The 19,444-nt window shown below is 39.2% G+C and overlaps 1 protein-coding gene across 1 annotated transcript in view; it reads left to right on the top strand.

Moving 5' to 3' along the window:
• CTSC (cathepsin C) overlaps window positions 1-19,444 on the top strand; it is a 45,495-nt gene that overhangs the window by 21,936 nt on the left and 4,115 nt on the right. Inside the window, exons 3-5 of the mRNA XM_012444823.2 lie at window positions 4,558-4,724; window positions 7,750-7,905; window positions 16,551-16,666. Of these exons, the coding sequence (XP_012300246.2) occupies window positions 4,558-4,724; window positions 7,750-7,905; window positions 16,551-16,666 (439 nt within the window). The remainder of the gene's footprint in view (window positions 1-4,557; window positions 4,725-7,749; window positions 7,906-16,550; window positions 16,667-19,444) is intronic.

Below are 19,444 nucleotides of genomic sequence, written 5' to 3'. Positions count from 1 at the left end.
CAGCTACTCCTGAGGCTGAGGCAGGAGAATTGCTTGAACTCTGGAGGCAGAGGTTGCAGTGAGCTGAGATTGCGCCACTACACTCCAGCCTCGGTGACAGAGCAAGACTCTGTCTCAAAAAATAAAAATAAAAAAATAAGAAAACCACAGTTGTAAAGATTTGCAATTAGAAAGCCTGAAGGGAAATTTTTGGAACTTCTCGGTCAACCTAAATTTACAGATAGGGAAGCAAGTTTGGAGAACAGCATTTGTACTTCTGAAGTTATACTGTGATTTGGACTTACAGGCTTTGTGATATATTGGCATCACCACACCTCTGTTAATTATAAACTTATCTATTCTCAGTGTCTTGTTAAATGTTGAAATGGGACTTGACATTTGTTGTTCTTCCTCTTCTATTATTAATTTATTCACTCATTCAATAATTAATTACTTCCTAGTGCCACATAGTTTTCTAGGTACTGAATAAACAAAAATCCTATTGTTATGTTTTTGTGGAAAGAACCACCTGGGAGACTATTGTGAAAAATAAATGAGTTAGTATCCATAAAACACAGCCCATGAGATCATTCCTGTTTTATTTATTTAGAGAATGGGTCTGATTCTGTCACCCAGGCTGAAGTTCAGTGGCTCGATCATTGCTCAGTGTAACCTCAAACACCTGGCCTCAAGTGATCCCCCAACCTCAGCCTTCCAAAGTGTTGGGATAAAAGGCATGAACCACTGTGCCTGGCCATTGCCCCTGTTTTAAAGATCAGGAAACTGAAAGTTCAGAGAGGAAAGTGACTTGCTGAGGGTCACACAGCCAATAAGTAGCAGAGCTGTTTCCTCTCTAGGCAGTCTAGGCCTGAAGGCATTGTTCTTTCTTTCTGTTCTGCATCAAAAAACCCTAGGCAGGAATGGTAAAAAGACTGAAACAGCCAAGGCAACATAGGTACCTGAATAGTGTGAAAACACCGGTCAGGAGTGCTAGAAATTTTAGGCAGCCCTTAAAAGGCCTTGGGTAACAATTTGAACCTGACTCATGAGTCAGTTAATTCTCTGCAACTTTTTTTTTTTTTTATTTAAGAGAATACAATGGATAAAGCAATGACCTTTGAAACATGTGAACCTGTATTTGAATTCTTTCCTCTCCATTTAATTTTGCAGAGTCACCATTTCTTCATGAGAAAGAAATTTTATCCCAAAGAGATTATTGTGAGGCTCAAAGAATATTAAGTGGAAGCTCTGTGGGTTTTAAAAAAGCCTTTTCTGTCATTTCTGGGTATCTCCCGTCAGTGATTTTAGTAATTGTTTACTTCTCTGGCTCTCTATGAGAAGACATGTTGTAGGAAGAAGCGGTGGATGGCATTGGGTAGAACACTTAGTTCTAGTTCAGCCACCTCCTTAAGTCTCTTTTTTGTCCCCCAAGACTCTATCATTTCTGTGTTCTCTTGAACCTGTAAGATTTGTAAGTAATCTGTACAATCATTATAAAATATGAAATCTCTGCCATTGTGGCACAAAAGCAGCCATAGACAATGTAGAAATGAACGGGCATGCTGTTCTCCAGCAAAACTTTATTTATAGAAGTAGGCAGCCTTCTGCAGTTTTAGTTTGCTCACCCCTTTTTTATGGAACTCAGGTTTATCATATAAAATTTATACAATATTCCTTTGAATAAATTATTTACCTAATACTTTTTACGTTTGGACATTTTGTAGGACATGTTTTTTGTTTTTTGTTTTGGTTTTTAACATTTGTTATACTGCAGTGAATGTCTTCCTGTGTAAAAGCATTTTGTTTGTGTATGTGTGACAATTTCTATAAAGTAGCTCTTAAGAACTCTGGAAACATGATCAGACTGCTTCCTCAAACAGCAGAGGTGGGAGAGAGTATCTGCCTAACCCTACTTGGCCTACCTTAACAGCATACAACCCAGGAGAAGAGAATAGGATCAAGAGCCAGTGCCAGAGAGTATGAAGTTTAGGCTGCATCCTATGATGTTACCACATTAGACTGGTTTTCATCTATCAAAATAGAAGTTTTACATAGTTTAGTATAAAAAGTTATGTTATTAACCTTTTCACACAACACACCCTTTCATATTGCTGCCCAGCAATGTCCTGGGCCTTTGTTTCCTTGTTCTTCATCCTGAGTTGGGTTTTAGCAAGGACTTGAGTAGTTGGGAACTGAACTCATGCTAGTGCAGTCATTCTTCACCAGAAGTAGACATATGGGCTTCAGAATATCATGAACCACTGGCCGGATACAGTGGCTCACACCTGTAATCCCACCATTTTGGGAGGCTGAGGGAAGCAGATCACCTGAGGTCAGGAGTTTGAGACCAGCCTGGCCAACATGGTGAAACCCCATCTTTACCAAAAATACAAAAATTAGCCAGGCGTGGTAACGCACACCTGTAGTCCCAGCTACTCAGGAGGCTGAGGTAGGAAAATCACTTGAACCTGGAGGTGGAGGTTGCAGTGAACCAAGATCTTGCCAGTGCAGTCCAGCCTGGGTGATAGAGTGAGACTTTGTGTCCAAAAAAAAAAAAAAAAATCATGAATATCACCAAAGATAAAAGCAAGATGTGGATATGAGTAGCCCAAAGTAACATATCCTGTGCTCTATAACGTAGTGGTGAATCCCATAATTTAAGTCTTGTTTTTCTGGATTCTAAAGCCATACATTTTTAACTCTTCCCCTAAATTGGGTTTGAATTCAGAGAATGAGATACAATAAGGTAATTTTAACTTTCAGTGTAGTTTAGCCTACACATTCCTCTGGGGGTTGGCAAAGTATAAGCATCTTTTGTAAGTAAAGTTTTATCGGAACACAGCCTAGCTCATTCATTCATGCATTCCCTGCACACCTTTTAGGTTGAGTAGCTGTGACTGAGGTCTTCCAGCCTGAAAGCCTAAAATATTTACTATCTGGTCCTTCAAAAAGAGGTTTGCTGGCCAGGAGCGGGGTTCATGACTGTAATCCTAGCAGTTTGGGAGGCTGAGGCAGGCGGATCACAAGGTCAAGAGATTGAGACCATCGTAGGCAACATGGTAAACCCCATCTTTACTAAAAATAAAAAAAAAAAATTAGCTGGGCATGGTGGTGCACACCTGTAGTCTCAGCTACTTGGGGGCTGAGGCAGGAGAATCACTGGAACCTGGGAGATGGAGGTTACAGGGAGCCGAGATCACACCACTGTACTCCAGCCTGGGGACAGAGCGAGACTCCACTTCAAAAAAAAAAAAAAAGGAGTTTGCCAACCTCTGCAAACAAGTGAAATAATGTGTATTAGAGTACAGTAGGAGTCCACAAACTGCAACCTGTGGAGCCAAAACCACCCTACTGCCTGTTTTAGTAAATAAAAGTTTTATAGAAACATAATTGACTGCTGTGCCAATTTGTTTGTCTTGCTTTTAATGGCTTTTGTGCTACAAGGGCAGAGTTGAACAGCTGCAAGAGAACTAAGTGGCCTGTAACACATAACATATTTGCTGTCTGGCCATTATAGGAGGTGTTTACCAAACCCTGCATTTGATCATGAAATCCCAGAATGTTTATAGCTTCGAGGATTTTTTTTTCTAGTTTCCTTATTTCACAGGCGAGAGAACTAAAGCCTAGTAAGATCTTGCCCAAGGTTCTACAGATAGTCTTTTCTATTAAATTAAGTCAGAGCTTGCCATTGTCTGTGCCCAAGTCTCTCCTCAGAGATTTAGCACAGCATTTTCCCTTTCTGTCTCCCACACGCTGCGCAGTCATCCTGGATCACGTGTCCCGCCTCCATGAGGAGATGTTCTAACATGAGGGTGACTAGACTCTGGAGCCAAAGCATCTTAGTTCAAATCCTGGATCTGTTAAATTAATAGTTATTTTTTTAGTTTTAACATCAAAATAAGACAAAGGTTCACATTAGTGAAATAAAGTGTAAAGAGTATATTTAATAATCAGGTTACTTTAGCCCTCTCATGATCAGATTATGCCAATAAATTGAGAGATTGACAGAAAAAAAAAGGATTCTGTTTCTTTCTATAGGTAATGCTCATCATTTGTTTTTGTAGTTTCCTGGTGTGGACCTTGTCTGAGTGGAAAAGTGTAGTGATAGACTGAGGAGAATTCTGTTTCTGCCACTTAACAGCCCTGTTGCCTTGGTAGGAGCTCCTTAATTGTCTCTGAGCTCTTTCTGTCTTTGGTAAAATGTGATTATTGTCATCTGCATTCTCATAGTCTTTTTGTAAGGATTAAGTGAAGTCATTTTTGAAAAATGCTTTGAATGTGGCAAATCCTTTTTTTTTCTTTTTTTTTTTTTTTTTTTAGTTTTTTTCCTTGCCCTTCATTCCTAGAAGTGCTTTGTTATATACATTTTGTTTGGTGGCCAACAGTGCTAACCACAGAGAAGTTTGTACCTCCTCTTTTTCTAGAATAATTCTTTGAATGTAATCTGTCAGGGCGAAGTTTTTATTTTGATTAACAAAGGGTGAATAGGAGCATATTTACGGTGAATGAGAGCCAGGGAAATGGACCTGAAATTTGAAACAGATTTTACTTGGCTTTCTTTTCCCTTATTTTTTGCAGTATAAAGAAGAGGGCGGCAAGGTGACCAGCTACTGCAACGAGACAATGGCTGGGTGGGTCCATGATGTGCTGGGCCGGAACTGGGCTTGTTTCACCGGAAAGAAGGTGGGAACTGCCTCTGAGAATGTGTATGTCAACAGACCAGACCTTAAGAATTCTCAGGAAAAGTGAGTTGTTACAAGTGAGACATGTGTTTTGTTTTGTTTTATAGTATATATGAACATGTGTATACATTCTTGGAATTTTAGTTTGATTCTACAAAATTTATTGGGCTTAGAAATATTAGCCATGCTATGTAAACTTTACTGGAAAAATAAATTGACCAATATAATTGAGAGTATTTTTTCAAAGTATTCCAAAAGTAATGGACCAATGTTTACTTTAAATGAAATCATGTAATGGACCACAGAATTGCAAATTACTAATAAAGAAAAACATTTTATTTGTTGCCATGTAATAACGTGTTGCATGATACATGTAGATACATATGTTTATGATGTAAGAAGTGTAGGTGATACTAATTGAGCAACTTTTAAACAAGACCATGAATAACTGAAATCCAAGTTCTTAGTATTTACACAGCCTATTGGTCTGCGAGGACCGTCCTAACAAAGTGCTACAGACTGAGTGGCTTAAGGAAGGTTATTTTCTCACGGTTTTGGAGGCAGGAAGTCCAAGATTGAGGTGTTGTCAGGTTTGGTTTCTTCCAGGTCTTCTTGACTTGCAGATGTCTGCTTGCTTACTGTGCCCCTAAACAGTCTTTTCTGACTGTCCTAATCTCTTCTTATAAGGGCATCAGTCATATTGGATAGGGGCCCACTCATATGACCTAATTTCACCTTAATTACCTCTTTAAAGCTCTGTCTCTAAATACAGTCACAGGGCTTCGATACAGGGGTTTAGAATTTCAACATATGAATCTTGAGGGGGACACAGTTTAGACTATAACCTGCAGTTAATGGTTTCTGTTAAATTAAATCTGCTGTAACTAACAGTGAACCACACAAACAGGAGGTTTCAAATAAGACTTCATTAGTTTTGGAAGGAAAAGATGAAATGTTGTTACCTTACCTGTTTGATGTAGTTGTAAAAACCACTAAAAATGTACATGTACAAATCATCCCAAGCCAGGCAACACTAGCAATGAATGACTGCAGCACAGAGGTAAGAGAGATGATTTAAAGCAGAATGAATTGTCTGCACAAGTGCTGAACAAGATCTAGACTAATTCATCCCCTTCATTTTAAGTTTAGGTTTAAAATAGCTTTGTTTGGCTTGATCCTAGAGCTACACATTTCCTTTTAACTTTTTTACTTTGCACCTTACCATTTAGGATATGCTATGTACTCTTTGTACTCTATCTGATATTCCAGACAATTGTCTCATTTAGTGAAGCTCCCAAGCAGAGTGCTCAGAGTCTACATTGCCTCACCTGTGAAATGAGTGTGTGGGATTGAACTTCTGTTGAGGTCTCTTTCAGCTATTAATGATCTGTTATCCCATAGTAAGATACATTATTTTTAATCTCTTTGGATCTTAAATACCGAAAATAATAGTATTTAAGACCTAGGATGCTATCTTGTTATTTAATGCACATATCAGCACATGAGGTTTTGCTAGATGCTATGGTAAAGTAAGGGAAGTAGAGCTGGCTACTGCTCCTCAAATACCTACAGTCAATGAAATATTGACTCTCCCTGTCAGAAAATATCTCAGAAGTATTTATTTTACAATTTAAAATTTATTCTTGTGCCTAAAGAAACAATGAAACAACTGTAACTTGTTTTTGTTGTTGTGTTAGTATAGTCATAAATATGATAAAGTTTTATAATCTGCTTGATAAAGTTACCTCTCTGGTTTTTCACGCTTTGCAACAGGTGGGAAAGAACTTTGATAAAAACATGAAAATGTTATCAACCTGGTTGCACGTTTTTCTGGTTATTTTCAGTGTGCTCAGGTTTTTCTACCGTATCAAAATTCTCTCTCTACACACATGATTTATAAGAGAAAGAGTTTGCAGTATGTCTAAAATGTTACTCAGGTTAGTTATATCTTGCTCTGCATAGTTGAGTGTTTATGGAAATCTTAGATAGTGAGTCACTCGCAAACCATAGAATCTTTTTAAATAGGAATAATATGGTGAGTTCTGTAATTCCTAGCATCTAGCACACAGGTATGATAAATGTTTGAATTAAGTGAATAATTAACTCTCTGAGTTTTTCTGCTTTGTAAATATGCTCTTTGTGTGTTAAGTCTATTTACATCTGTATCCAAGCATTTGGCGTAAGGTAAACCAATACAGCTGAGATTTTAATGTTACTGTGAATTGCCTGGGGATCTAGTATAAAAAAGTGCATATTCTGAATCAGGTGATCTGGGCTGGGTACCTGAAGTATGCATTTTTAACAAACTTTCAGGTGCTGCTGCTGATATTGGTTCAGGAAATAAATTCTGAGTAACAGGTATAAACCAAACTTCCATAAAGTATAATTTGTTTTTATATCATATGGTTATAATGTTTGCATGCTGCATATATGTTGCATACAGGTTTTGCTGTTCTTTTTTTTCTTATTAAAAAGGTTATAAAGGTACACTGTAGAAACTGTAGGGGGTAGGGGAAAGTTGGGCATCTCATGTCACCACTCAAGTCACAATGTTTGGCATTGTAAAAAATATGTTTATAGTGTGTACATGCACGTGTGTGTGTATGTGTGTGCACACATATACATATATACACATACATATACATTACTATGCATATATAATATACATATATATTACTGTGTAAAAGTTGATAAATCATGACTGTATAAACTTTGATTTCCTTTTGTTATATTTAATGCGGTTGTGAGCATTCTTCGCTATTATTAATCTTCTAGACATTTTTAATGACTATATTATATAGAAAATGAAGTGTTAATCAGTCCCTTAGAAGATTTATGTAGATTATTTACAATCTATTAGTAGTTTTAAAGTACTTCATGGAAAACCCTTATACACGCATCTTAGTTAACTTGAACTTCTGTTTTTAGAGAAGACATGTGAGGCTATTCTGGGCTATTGATACATATTGCCAATTACCTTCCTGAAAGGTTGTACCACTTTCCACTTAGGCACAGAGTGCAAATGCCTGTTTTAATTACTCTGCATCAGTAAAGATGGTATCTGAAATGATCTCTTTTTTGGGGACAGGTATTTTAGTAGGCTTTACAAATATGACCACAACTTTGTGAAAGCTATCAATGCCATTCAGAAGTCTTGGACTGCAACTACATACATGGAATATGAGACTCTTACCCTGGGAGATATGATTAGGAGAAGTGGTGGCCACAGTCGAAGACTCCCAAGGTAACAAAGCACTTCACTTTATCATTAATAAAAATATGAATGCTGAATACCATCCTCCCCCGTAACCAGTCCTACTGGGGTTGCTCACCATTTTATTCGTCATCCCATTTGTGACATCTTTATGTGATCTGTTAACCATCTTCCTCTCCTATTGATACGTATTCTATCACTCTCCAAGTCCTATTTTTGAGTTTTTCTTTCCTATGTCTGTTGTTTCCATTGCCCCCTTTCCATTTTCTACACTCTGGCATGGAGCTGTGTCCTGTTTTCACCATGGTATGAATTAGCCTCCTGCCTGTAACTGCCTGAGGGGTTCTTCCTGCCTGCTGCATGAAGAAAGACCATGGCAGAATAGTAGAGAAAGAGCTTAATAGACACTAGGCTGGCCACACCACATGGGAGATGGAGTTCATATTCAAATCATCTTGTCCAAGTTCATAGGTGGGGATTTTTCAAAGGCAGGTTTGAAGGGTTGGCGGTGGCCAGGTAACAGGTGCTTGCTGCTGATTGGTTGGGGTAGGTGAAATCAGAGGGGGTCAAAGCTGTCCTCCTGTGGGCTGAATTGTTTCTAGGTGGGGCCATAGGAGTGGGATTGCTGGGTCCAGGTAGAGCCATGGGTGTCAGACATGCAAAAATAAGTAAATAAATAAATATTTACGTACATACATATATACATACAAACAAAATTTAAAAAAAAAGAAAACCCTGAAAAGATATTTGAAAAAGGCAGTCTTAGGTTCTACAATAATGATGTTATTTGCTGGAGTAATTGGGGGCATGTCTTACAACCTCTGGAATAGTGGCTGACAATCTCTCATGTCTGTGCCTTAGCAGGACTCAAGGTCCTCTCTTTCCCACAGCCCGATGGCCTTCATTAGCTTCACAAAAGCAGTTGAGTTTCAGGGCAAGGCCCATTGTCATTTAACCTATAGCCAAAATGACTTCCAAAGTTAGCTTGGTCCAATAGCCCAGGAATATTTAAGTGGAAGGCAAGGAGTGGGGTGGGTTAGCTAAGATCGCTTTCACGTAATTTTTCTCACTGATAGAATTTTTGCCAAGGCAGTTTCATGCCTAGTATCTCTTTGGTCCTCTCTCTTTGGTCTCTACCTCTCCTGGTCCCCATTCTTAGCTATTGGATGAGGTGCTTCTAGTTTTATCCTCTTATACCAAGTTCTGAGAGACTGATTTGAGTAATAATAAAACTCCAGCTTCCCATACAGCCAGCTCTATGTGAATTAAACTCGTTTTCTATTGCAGTTTCCCTGTCTTGACAATCAGCTCTGTGTAGGCAGTGACCAAGGAGAACCCGTTAGGTGATTATGGGACTGTGTTACTGCCCACTATTTAATGTATAAATTTAGTCTGGTATCCAAAGCCATCTAATTATGACCATAACTATATTTACCACCTTGATCTGCTTTCAAACAATATGACACACAATTAATGGAAACTTTCATTTTCATTTGCGCTGTTCCCTTTGCCTCAGATAGCCCTCAACTTGCCTACGGTAATTGTCAATTTGCCACCTACAAAAAAAACCTCAAAATCTTCTCTATGTTTTGATGTCCAGAAAAAAAAGTTATTTATCAGTGTGGCGTATACTCTTAACCCATATGCCCCATGGTGTATTTCTTAGTTTGACAAACTATACCATAATACTTTGAATCTGTCTAGTCAGAAATTTAGGGAATTAAAAAAAATTTATTTCTCCAAACCTATAGCTGGACCTAGCTTAGAATCTACATCTACCTAATATAGTTCCTTAACATTTGCTAAATGGCCAGGGATAAGTCCTATAATGCCATACTCTGCTTTAGGATCATGTGACTAAGGGGTAAGGAATTGGAAAGCAATGGGGAGCTTGCAGAAGTTGAAAAATTATATAGGTAGGTTATTTTTCCTTAATACATTGACATATTCTCCAATTCTCAGAGAATACAGTGGTTGATCCTCTAATATCTGTAGAGTTCATGGTTCAAATTTGTGTTACTTGAATAGGCTACTAATTTATTAGTTTTTTTAATAAAAACGAAAACACTTTGAAATGTGAGCATTCCCTTATCCCCCTCACATGCATATGACAGGGCATTGTGGCTCCTGGCTCCTTTGGTTGCCCGCTGCCCTGCTGCCCGAACCCCTAGGGGGAGCATGCCAAGGGTCAGGTGCAGAGGCCATGGGGTGTGCTTTTGGGTTCTGGCCCCACAGCAGTGTCTAGGAATGGGTGTCGAGGACTCCCAAAGCCCAAGTGAACATGTATTAGAGCGTGCTCTTTGAGCTTTCCCGTCTGCAGATGGTTTGTGTTAATCAGCTCAGTAGACCCTGTGCCTTATGGCAAAGACAGGGGGCCGTTATGACAGCCTGAGTTCTTGCCCAGTGTACCAGAAGAATAGATCACACCTGGGCTGGAAGGATGAGTGCAAGGTTTTATTGCGTGGTAGAGGTGGCTGTCTGCGAGATGGCTCTCAGCTGAAGAAGGGGAATGGAGTGGAAAGGTGTTCTTTCACTGGAGTTCCCCTGTTCCTCTTCTCCGCTGGGTTCAGATACCTCTTCCCTCCTTCTCTGCCGTGCTGCCCCACTGATTCCCACAGCTCTGTGCCGCTCTGTTCCTCCGCTCCCATCACAGCTGCTTGTGTCTGTGCCCACTAAGATATTGGGTTTATATGGGGGAAGGATGAGGGGTGTGGTGGGCCAAAAGGCACCTTTTTGGGTGCAGAAACAGAAATGCCTGTCTTCACTTAGGGCCTTGGGTCTCGGCCTGAGGGTGGGGCTTTTGCTGAGGAACTGCCCTCTTCTACCCAGTATTTTGCTGTCTCCTGGCCATATCAACATTACTGACTTATTCATCTGCAGACTAGTAATGCTAAGGTGAGGCATTTTTCCTATCCAACTGATGGCATCCTCCCCTAATTCTACCCTTTTCTTAAAAGAATCTTTTGCAGTATTTCTCAAAATTTATTCTAGGGAATTTCTTGTCTGTGAGATGCTCTAGTTAATCAAAATTGGAAAGTGGAGTATATCATATCCCCTTCTCATATTCACAAAAGCGAAGTCCTAATGTGTCTGTATGAGATAGGAGGCTGCGACCTACTCAACCACAAAAATCCAAACAAGCATCAAGAGGAGAAGTGTTAGCACTTGAATGTAGGGGACTATGGCTCCTGCCTGAAAGATGTGAGCCTCAGTCACAGCTCCTTCACCGCCTGTCATGCGCCATGTTTCTGAGGCATATGGGCACATTATGAACTAGAACACTTTGAAATGTGAGCGTTCTCTTATCCCCTTCTCCCTTCTCCCTCCAGCCAAACACTTTTGTTTCAGAGAAGAGCTGGCTTTATGAAGGACTGTTTTTATGACTAAAACTTCATAGAAGGTTTAAGATAAGGAGATAGAATTGAGTGAAGTAGGAAATACTACAGCAGATATTATAGTCTGGCTGCCTGATTTTCACTAGCATTTTTGTATATAAATTAGTTCTGTTATAAGAATCCAACGAGATAATAGAAACTGTCTAAGATTCTTAACTTGAGATATAGGGAGTCTGTGAAACTGCTGCAATTACAGACAAAATTTATTGTTTATGAGCATTTCTGAATCTAGATCTTTCACTAGATTTGTAAAGAACGTAGGCCAAAAGATTAAGAGCCAATCATGTATCATGTACTTAAAATGTTTGTAATTCTCACCTCTTCATCCAGACTCCTCTTTTTCTCTCTTCATTTTCACATTGTTACTGGAAAGGGGTCTTGATCCAGACCCCAAGAGAGGGCTCTTGGATCTCATGCAAGAAAGAATTTAGGGCATATCCTTAGTGCAAAGTGAAAGCAAGTTTATTAAGAAAGTAAAGGACCGAGGCGGGTGGATCACGAGGTCAAGAGATGGAGACCGTCCTGATCAACACGGTGAAACCCCGTCTCTACTAAAAATACAAAAAATTAGCTGGGCATGGTGGCGCGTGCCTGTAATCCCAGCTACTCAGGAGGCTGAGGCAGGAAAATTGCCTGAACCCAGGAGGCGGAGGTTGCGGTGAGCCGAGATCGCGCCATTGCACTCCAGCCTGGGTAACAAGAGCGAAACTCCGTCTCAAAAAAAAAAAAAAGTAAAGGAATAAGGAATGGCTACTCCATAGAAGAGCAACCCCCAGGGCTGCTGGTTGCCCATTTTTATGGTTATTTCTTTATTATATGCTAAACAGGGGTGGATTATTCATGCTTCCCCTTTTTTAGACATATAGGGTAACTTCCTGATGTTGTCATGGCATTCCTTTTTTACTTGAGACAGAGTCTCACTGTGTTGCCCAGCTGGAATGCAGTGGTGCAATCCTGGCTCACTACAACCTCCGCCTCTCGGGTTTAAATGATTCTTCTGCCTCAGCTTCCCAAGTAGCTGGGATTACAGGCATAAGCCACCACACCCAGCTAATTTTTGTATTATTAGTAGAGATGGGATTTCGCCGTGTTGGCCAGGCCAGTCTTGAACTCCTGACCTCAGGTGATCCGTCCGCCTCGGCCTCCCAGAATGCTGGGGTTACAGGCATGAGCCACCGCACTGGGCATTCTTAAACTGTTATGGCGCTGGTGGGAGTGTAGCACTGAAGAAGACAGAGGTCACTCTCATTGCCATCTTGGTTTTGGTACATTTTAGCTGGCTTCTTTACCATAAGCTGTTCTATCAGCAAGATCTTTATGACCTGTATCTTGAGCTGACCTCCTGTCTCATCCTATGACTTAGAATGCCTTAACTGGCTGGGAATGCAGCACAGTAGGTCTCAGCTAGCCAGCTCCTGTTCAAGATGGAGTTGCTCTGGTTCAGACACCTTTGACAACACCATTAAGCCTCAGTTCTCACATTCTTTTTATTTTATGTGTGTGTACATTGATGCACAAATCTCTGCCTTATAGGATGGCAGAAAAAAGGAACTTAATATTGAAATGACTGTTTTGTACCAGATAATTTCTTTAAACTGTATCAGCATCTTATTTAATCCTGTTAATGACATAGATGTTATCATCATAACAGCTGCCATTTTAATAAGGGCTTATCAGAGAAAGGCACTGTTCTAAGCACTTTTTACCCATTATTACATTGAATTTTCATAACAACCCATTGAGGTAAACATGATTATACCCAGTTTAATAGAAGTGAACTGTAGTTTCGTAATGTTAGGTTCCTTGCCAAATGTTACACAGATAGTAAGTGATAAAATTATATGCCCTGAAATTACATTACGCTGCCAAACTTAAATGTCTTTTTTATCCTTTATATTACTATATTCTTAGGTTTAAACAGGAAAATTAGTTAATACATACTGGATTTTGTCCACAGTTCCTGGCTCATAACTCCCATAGCCCTTGTTACTGTCTTTTAATGTTGGGGCACATTAAGCCTCAGAAGTAGGCCTCAGAAAACAGAATCTCTCTCTCTCTGTCTCTCTCTCTCTCTCTCTCTCTCTCTCTATTGTCTTCTGCCCTCCTCTTACCTTCCCAGGGTAGGACTCTAACCTTGGCTCTTAAGACTTTCATTTCCAAAAATGTCCTGTCCTATACTCTAAAGGAAGGAACGCTGCACAGAGAAGCTAAGATGCTGAACAGACAGGCCTTGCTGTGTTTAGATCATACCCTTTTTGTCTAATCACCTCTCTACATGGTTGTCATGCCTATTCAATGAAGTCTCCACATAAGGCTCACAAGGACAGGGTGCAGAGAGCTTCCAGAAAGCTGAACATGTGGAATTTCATACCCGGTGGCGTGCTCAGGGAGGGCATGGAAGCTGTGTGCCCCTTCCCCCATACCTTGCCCTACTCATTTCTTCATCTGTTTTTTCTGTAGTATCGTTAATAATAAGCCAATAAACAGTAGTTAGTATTTCTCTGAGTTCTGTGAACCTCTCTAGCAAATTAATTGAACTCAAGGAGGGTGTCATACGATACCCCCATTATAGCTGGTTGGTCAAAAGCACAGGTAAACAACTGGGACAGTCAATTGGCATTGGAAGTAGGGGGCAGTTTTTTTGGATGGAGCCCTCAGCCTTTGAGATCTGATGCCATCTCCAGATACATAGTGTCAAAACTGGGTTAGAGGACACCCAGATAGTATGCACTGTGGAATTGATTGCTTGCTTGATGTGTGGGGAGAAACCTACATGCCTTTGGTCACAGAAGTCTTTTGTGTTGATGGTGTTCAATGAGAGATTTTAAAAAAAATGAGTTTCTTCTTCTACGTACACTCTCAATGTGAAACCACAGAAACTATTTCCATTCAAAGTTTGTTTGTATCTTAGTTTTTATTTAAAAATCTCACAATAAGTGTCCAAGCTTTGTTTTCCCTCTCATCCTATATATAAAATTACCTATGAAGCATAGATTTTTTTATGAGCCTTGATTATTTAGACTTTGTTCAAGTTGTGTGTTTTACAGCATTACTGTAACTTCTATTTGTTATAGTAATTTTTGTATATATTATGTCTCTTAACATTGTTTTCCATATGGTTAAGGACCATCTCATATTTATCTCTGTATCATATATATCTTCAACCAATGTGACTGTCTTAGGAAAGAAAATTAGTGAAAAATTGAACTAGCATTTCTCTAGTCTATACAATTGTCAAAGTTACAGTTGCTATTCATGAATAACAATTGTTGTTTTTCTCTTTTTTTCATCTCCGTTCCATTTTGTCATGTATTCTTAACCTGTGTTATATCTAAGAGAAGTTGTGAGAGACAGGACCACCTGGGGATACGTGTAGAGGGCATGAAATAGCCCTTAAAGAATCTTTGCCATTGACTAAATGGTAGCCTAGTAAAAAACATCTGGTAACCACTGAAAAATTGGAACGGTGTGGTAGGACAATGCCCAGATGAATAAGAAATTCAAATAGTTTATAGTAACAGAAAAACTAATTTTTACCACAGTGCGACTGTAGTACCGTAACAAGAGATTTGAAGGAGCAGGGAGAAAGAGGAAGTGAGTTTTCGCTGGGGGCTGGTGAGTGGAGGCTACTTTATGAGCAGTTTTAAAAATTAGAAGTTAAGGAAAAACTCTTAGGGGAGTTCTAAGTGGTGAGCAACAGGTACTTTTGGTTACAGGAGGGAGCAGCAGCATAAAGATATAGAACAGAGAGGGCATTTGGCAGGCTTGGGGAAACTCCAAGAAGTCTAATGTGTCTCAGGCTGTGATGGTCTCTGTGTAGGGGGTGTGTGTGTGTGTTTGTGGTTGTATCTATGTATGTGTCAAATCTCTTATGCAGAGCCACTATTAGAACAGTTTTCTCATTTCCCAAAAATGTCTGTTCGTTCATGGGCCTAGGCAACTCTCCTTTGGGTGTCTTACAGCCATATAGGGTGCGATTCTGTAATGAAACAGTTTTATCTGTTGTTTACAGAGCTAGTCAGCGTACGTTGCGCTTATGTTACTGGTTAAGGGTGTCCAGGTTCTTGGCGTTTCAAACAAAGAAATGGACAAAACACACAAATGAAGCAAGGAAAGAATGAAGCAACAAAAGCAGAAATTTTTTGAAAATGAAAGCACACCCCACAGGATGGGAGCGGGCCCACGTAAATAGCTCAAGGTCCTGGTTACAGAGTTTTCTGTGGTTTCAATACCCTCTACAGGTTTTCCATTGGTTATTTGGTGTATGCCCTATGTAAATGAAGAGGGTGGAGTAAAGTTACAAAGTCATTTCTGGGTATGGACCCTGTGTTAATGGAGAAGATGTTACTACTGGGCTGTGTGGCCTCTGTAACTGAAGAGGATGGAGTGAAGTTACAAAGCCATTCACATTCCTATCATTGCTGAAGTGTTTCCATTTTATTTAGTTCTAGGAAGTCAGTGTGAATTGGCCTCACGTTCCCTGCTTCCAGACCCTATTCTCCTGCCTCACATAGACCTTTTTATTTCTTTGCCAACTTCACTTTTACAGCCACGCCGCTACCAAAGTGTCTGTCTCCTAAGTCAAATATCAGTGATTCCTCTGTTTTCTGTAAACCCTTTGTATGTCTTCTTCTACTGCTTCTACTTCTCCTCCCTTTCTTGGTCAAAAGGTGGCTCATACTGTAATCCCAGCACTTTGGGAGGCCGAGGCAGGTAGATCATGAGGTCAAGAGATCGAGACCATCTGGCCAACATGGTGAAACCCCATCTACCAAAAAATACAAAAATTAGCCAGGCGTGGTGGCTTGCACCTATAGTCCCAGCTACTTGGGAGGCTGAGGCAGGAGCATTGCTTGAACCCGAGAGGTGGAGGTTACAGTGAGCCAAGCTCGCACCACTGCACTCCAGCCTGGCGCCTGGCGACAGAGCAAGACCTCTGTCTTAAAAAAAAAAAAAAAAAAAACCTTTCTAAAGTGAATAAGAATGCAGCTATTCAGGCATACTAAAAATAACATCACAGTGATATATAAAACCAGTGTCATTTCACAAGGGAAAATTATTAATACTAGATCCTGAAAAAGAAACAGTGAATGAAAGCCATTTACACAACTCTGTTGTATAACTGACAAATTGAATCACTCATAGAACAAGTACTCTTTGGGTCCGAATCTAGATCCTAGCTAGTGTGGTACGTTAAATTATAGAATTATAATAGAGTTTAGGAAATCATCCTCAAAGGAAAGACCATATGTTGATATCAAATGTATATTTCCTTTCTAGGCCCAAACCCGCACCACTGACTGCTGAAATGCAGCAAAAGATTTTGAATTTGCCAACATCTTGGGACTGGAGAAATGTTCATGGTATCAATTTTGTCAGTCCTGTTCGAAACCAAGGTAAAGAAATCTCCAAGTTTTTTATTAATTTGTTCTGAACAATTTATTGAACATTTTCTCTGGGTTTGATTTCGGGGATGCCTAGATGGAATGGGCATGATCCTCTTTATTACAGAAATAGAAAATAGGTGGCCAATGAATTATTCTTTCCTTTCATATTCATGACAGACTTTGGCAAAAAGTTATCTTTCCAACTGAGCTTAACATTTCTTCAGTACTCTTCTCAATGTATTTTTCAGGTAGCTAGTGACAATCAGAGTGATAGGTAAGACAAACTTATTTGCCCTCCTGGTAGGAAAGATTCTAGTAGAAGCAAAGAATTGTGTACCATTCTGCAAGTGGGTTGTTGGAATCTTTCTTTGCTACCTGTCCTTCTCTTCCCCCACCCCCATTAATTTAGTCATTAATTACTATTTGAACCCATACAATAATTCCTTAAATTTATTTTCTGGTAGATTTTTTTGTGCCGTATAAGGACTTTTTAAATCACTTTACATTAGAATACAATATGTGATAGTAAGTATTAACCCAGCTTCCTGCGCGATGGCATGAGTGCAGAGCCAGGTTCATGAAAAGTATTCCTATCATTGAATTTTACTGGTTATTTTCAGAAATTTGATACAATGTGAGTTGATTTCATAACGTGTCCTCTAACTGCACTTGATGGCGAAACATCTTGTTATCCTGAGTGTTAGCCAACAATGACTTGAATGCCGTACTCAGGTTTATTACTTCTAAGCCCGTTTTGAAGATAATACTATGGATGACTGATTTGTTACTATAAAATAGGTTTAGTATTTGGTGTCTGGAAACATTCTGATTAGTGTCTCCTGGGAGGATTATAAATCTATAGTACCCAAAGATAAACTGTTCTTTTTCCCTTTGCTAAAATTTTAGTGATAATCGGCCTGTGCCGCGTCTCACTATCATCACCTGCCCTTCAAGCTCCCATCTCACTGAATGCTTGCAGTGTTCTGAATGTACAGCGCCCCACACAGGGCTTATAACAGCCAATGAGCAACATTTCTGTTCTTCATCAGCCACCAAGGGTTTCATCTCTTTGCTTTTCTACCAGTTATTCTGGCTCACTTCAGCTAAAGAAAGTATAGGTCCTGAAATCCTTCCCTACCTTAGTTTCCTGGGGAGGGCTTCTTTGAAAAAGTGTAATTAGAAATAAGAGAAATTTGAAGATAATTGAGAAATGAATGGAAAGTGAAATTGAAGGGTTGATGTTAAGAGATTGCAAGTTACCCTATCACCAAATAGATCTTTTATGCCTATTTGAAAAAATTAATTAATAGTACATATCATGTGTTGACTTGATCATTGAGGTCCTGGCACATGGTTGGCATTGCCATAATATAATGTGAGCTACTGATGTTGTAGTGTTGCTTCTGGTGTTGTTTACAGAAAATCTAAAATATGTTAGGAATTTTTTTTAATGGCAGAGGAAATAGAGACTAATATGACATAGTCCTTGTCCTGATGATTTACAGTTTAGCAAGACATACAAGCAGTACATTAAAGTAACAACTTTAATGAGACAGTTTTAAAATTCACTGGGCACATACGAGAAGGTAGCAAAGTTTAGCAAACCCTTCCCGAAAGACATTATTGACAAGTTGTATGAGATAATAATTCAGCAAAAGGAAACTAGTTACTCTAAAGCCAGATTATTTGGCATTGGTTTTCTTATGGCTTGGTAAACGCTGTTATTCGCGCCAGTGTTCTTTGTTCTTTGACCGTTTTAAATATGATTGGTGCAGAGAAATGGCAATTTCAAAACAGAGGGCTTTGATGGATTAATTGCTTTTGAATTGATCCCTCATCTGTAGTATCTTGTCAGGTACTTGAGAAAATGATATACTTAGAGGTTCCTCTTTTGACTTGCTTTTAGTTTTCTATATTGTAAATTGGAGAAAAAAGTATTTTCTCTTCATACCAGTTGGACTACTTGAAAATTCCCACTAGCTATGCCAATGCTAGTATTCTGTATAACCCAGAATTCAGAATTAGCTGCAATAAAGGGAATTCACAGCTTTCTCTAGTGAGAGAGCAAATTGAAATTAAAGAAAAAAGAAATAGTGGGAGGACAAATGAGGTTTTACCTTTACACTTGAAAACAGATTTAAGAACAAGCCTTATAGCTAGATTTATTAATACTTTGAGGTATGAGAGGGAAGAGAAGCTTAGAAATAGGACAGAATGGCTTTTCTTTGTTCTTCTCTCAGCTATGCTGTTTTTAATCTATTACTGTATTTTTAAGACAAGGGAAATGTCTCTCCTGGGTCACATTAATTAGAAAATACAGAGTATTTTCATAATGTGTAAAGTCTAGACCATTTAAGTCTTGTTTCAAAACGGTGTTTATACTATTTGAGCAGGAAGGCAGAGACCTTAAACTGTTCCACCCAATTCCTTTTACACAAAAGATTTAAAAAAAAAAAATGTCAAAAGGTCAAGTGCCCAGTGTTGCACAATTAATGAAGGACAAAACAGGAAAGGAGGGGAAAAAAGAATCCTGACTCCTGATTCCTAGGCCTGGTTCAGTGTGTTCTTCTCTGCTGAAAGGAGCTGCTGAACATAGTTATACCATATGAAAATAACATCTATTTGAGATTGTAGAAATTTGATTACTTCAGAACTCTGGCTGGGCTAGATTTACTTTTTATTCTTTATATCTTTACAGTCTTCTTAAGAGATAAATGGTTCTTTTAGAATCAGATTGGCCTTGCCTTTTGAAATGAGGCATTAATTACCGTGATAGCTGACACATTC

This window comes from Aotus nancymaae, unplaced genomic scaffold, assembly GCF_030222135.1.
Source record: "Aotus nancymaae isolate 86718 unplaced genomic scaffold, 86718_ANA_hifiasm-v0.15.2.pri h1tg000059l, whole genome shotgun sequence".
Taxonomy (NCBI): Eukaryota; Metazoa; Chordata; class Mammalia; order Primates; family Aotidae; genus Aotus; species Aotus nancymaae.
Note: the sequence above shows the minus strand (reverse complement) of the source record. Positions and strands in the feature narration are given on the sequence as shown.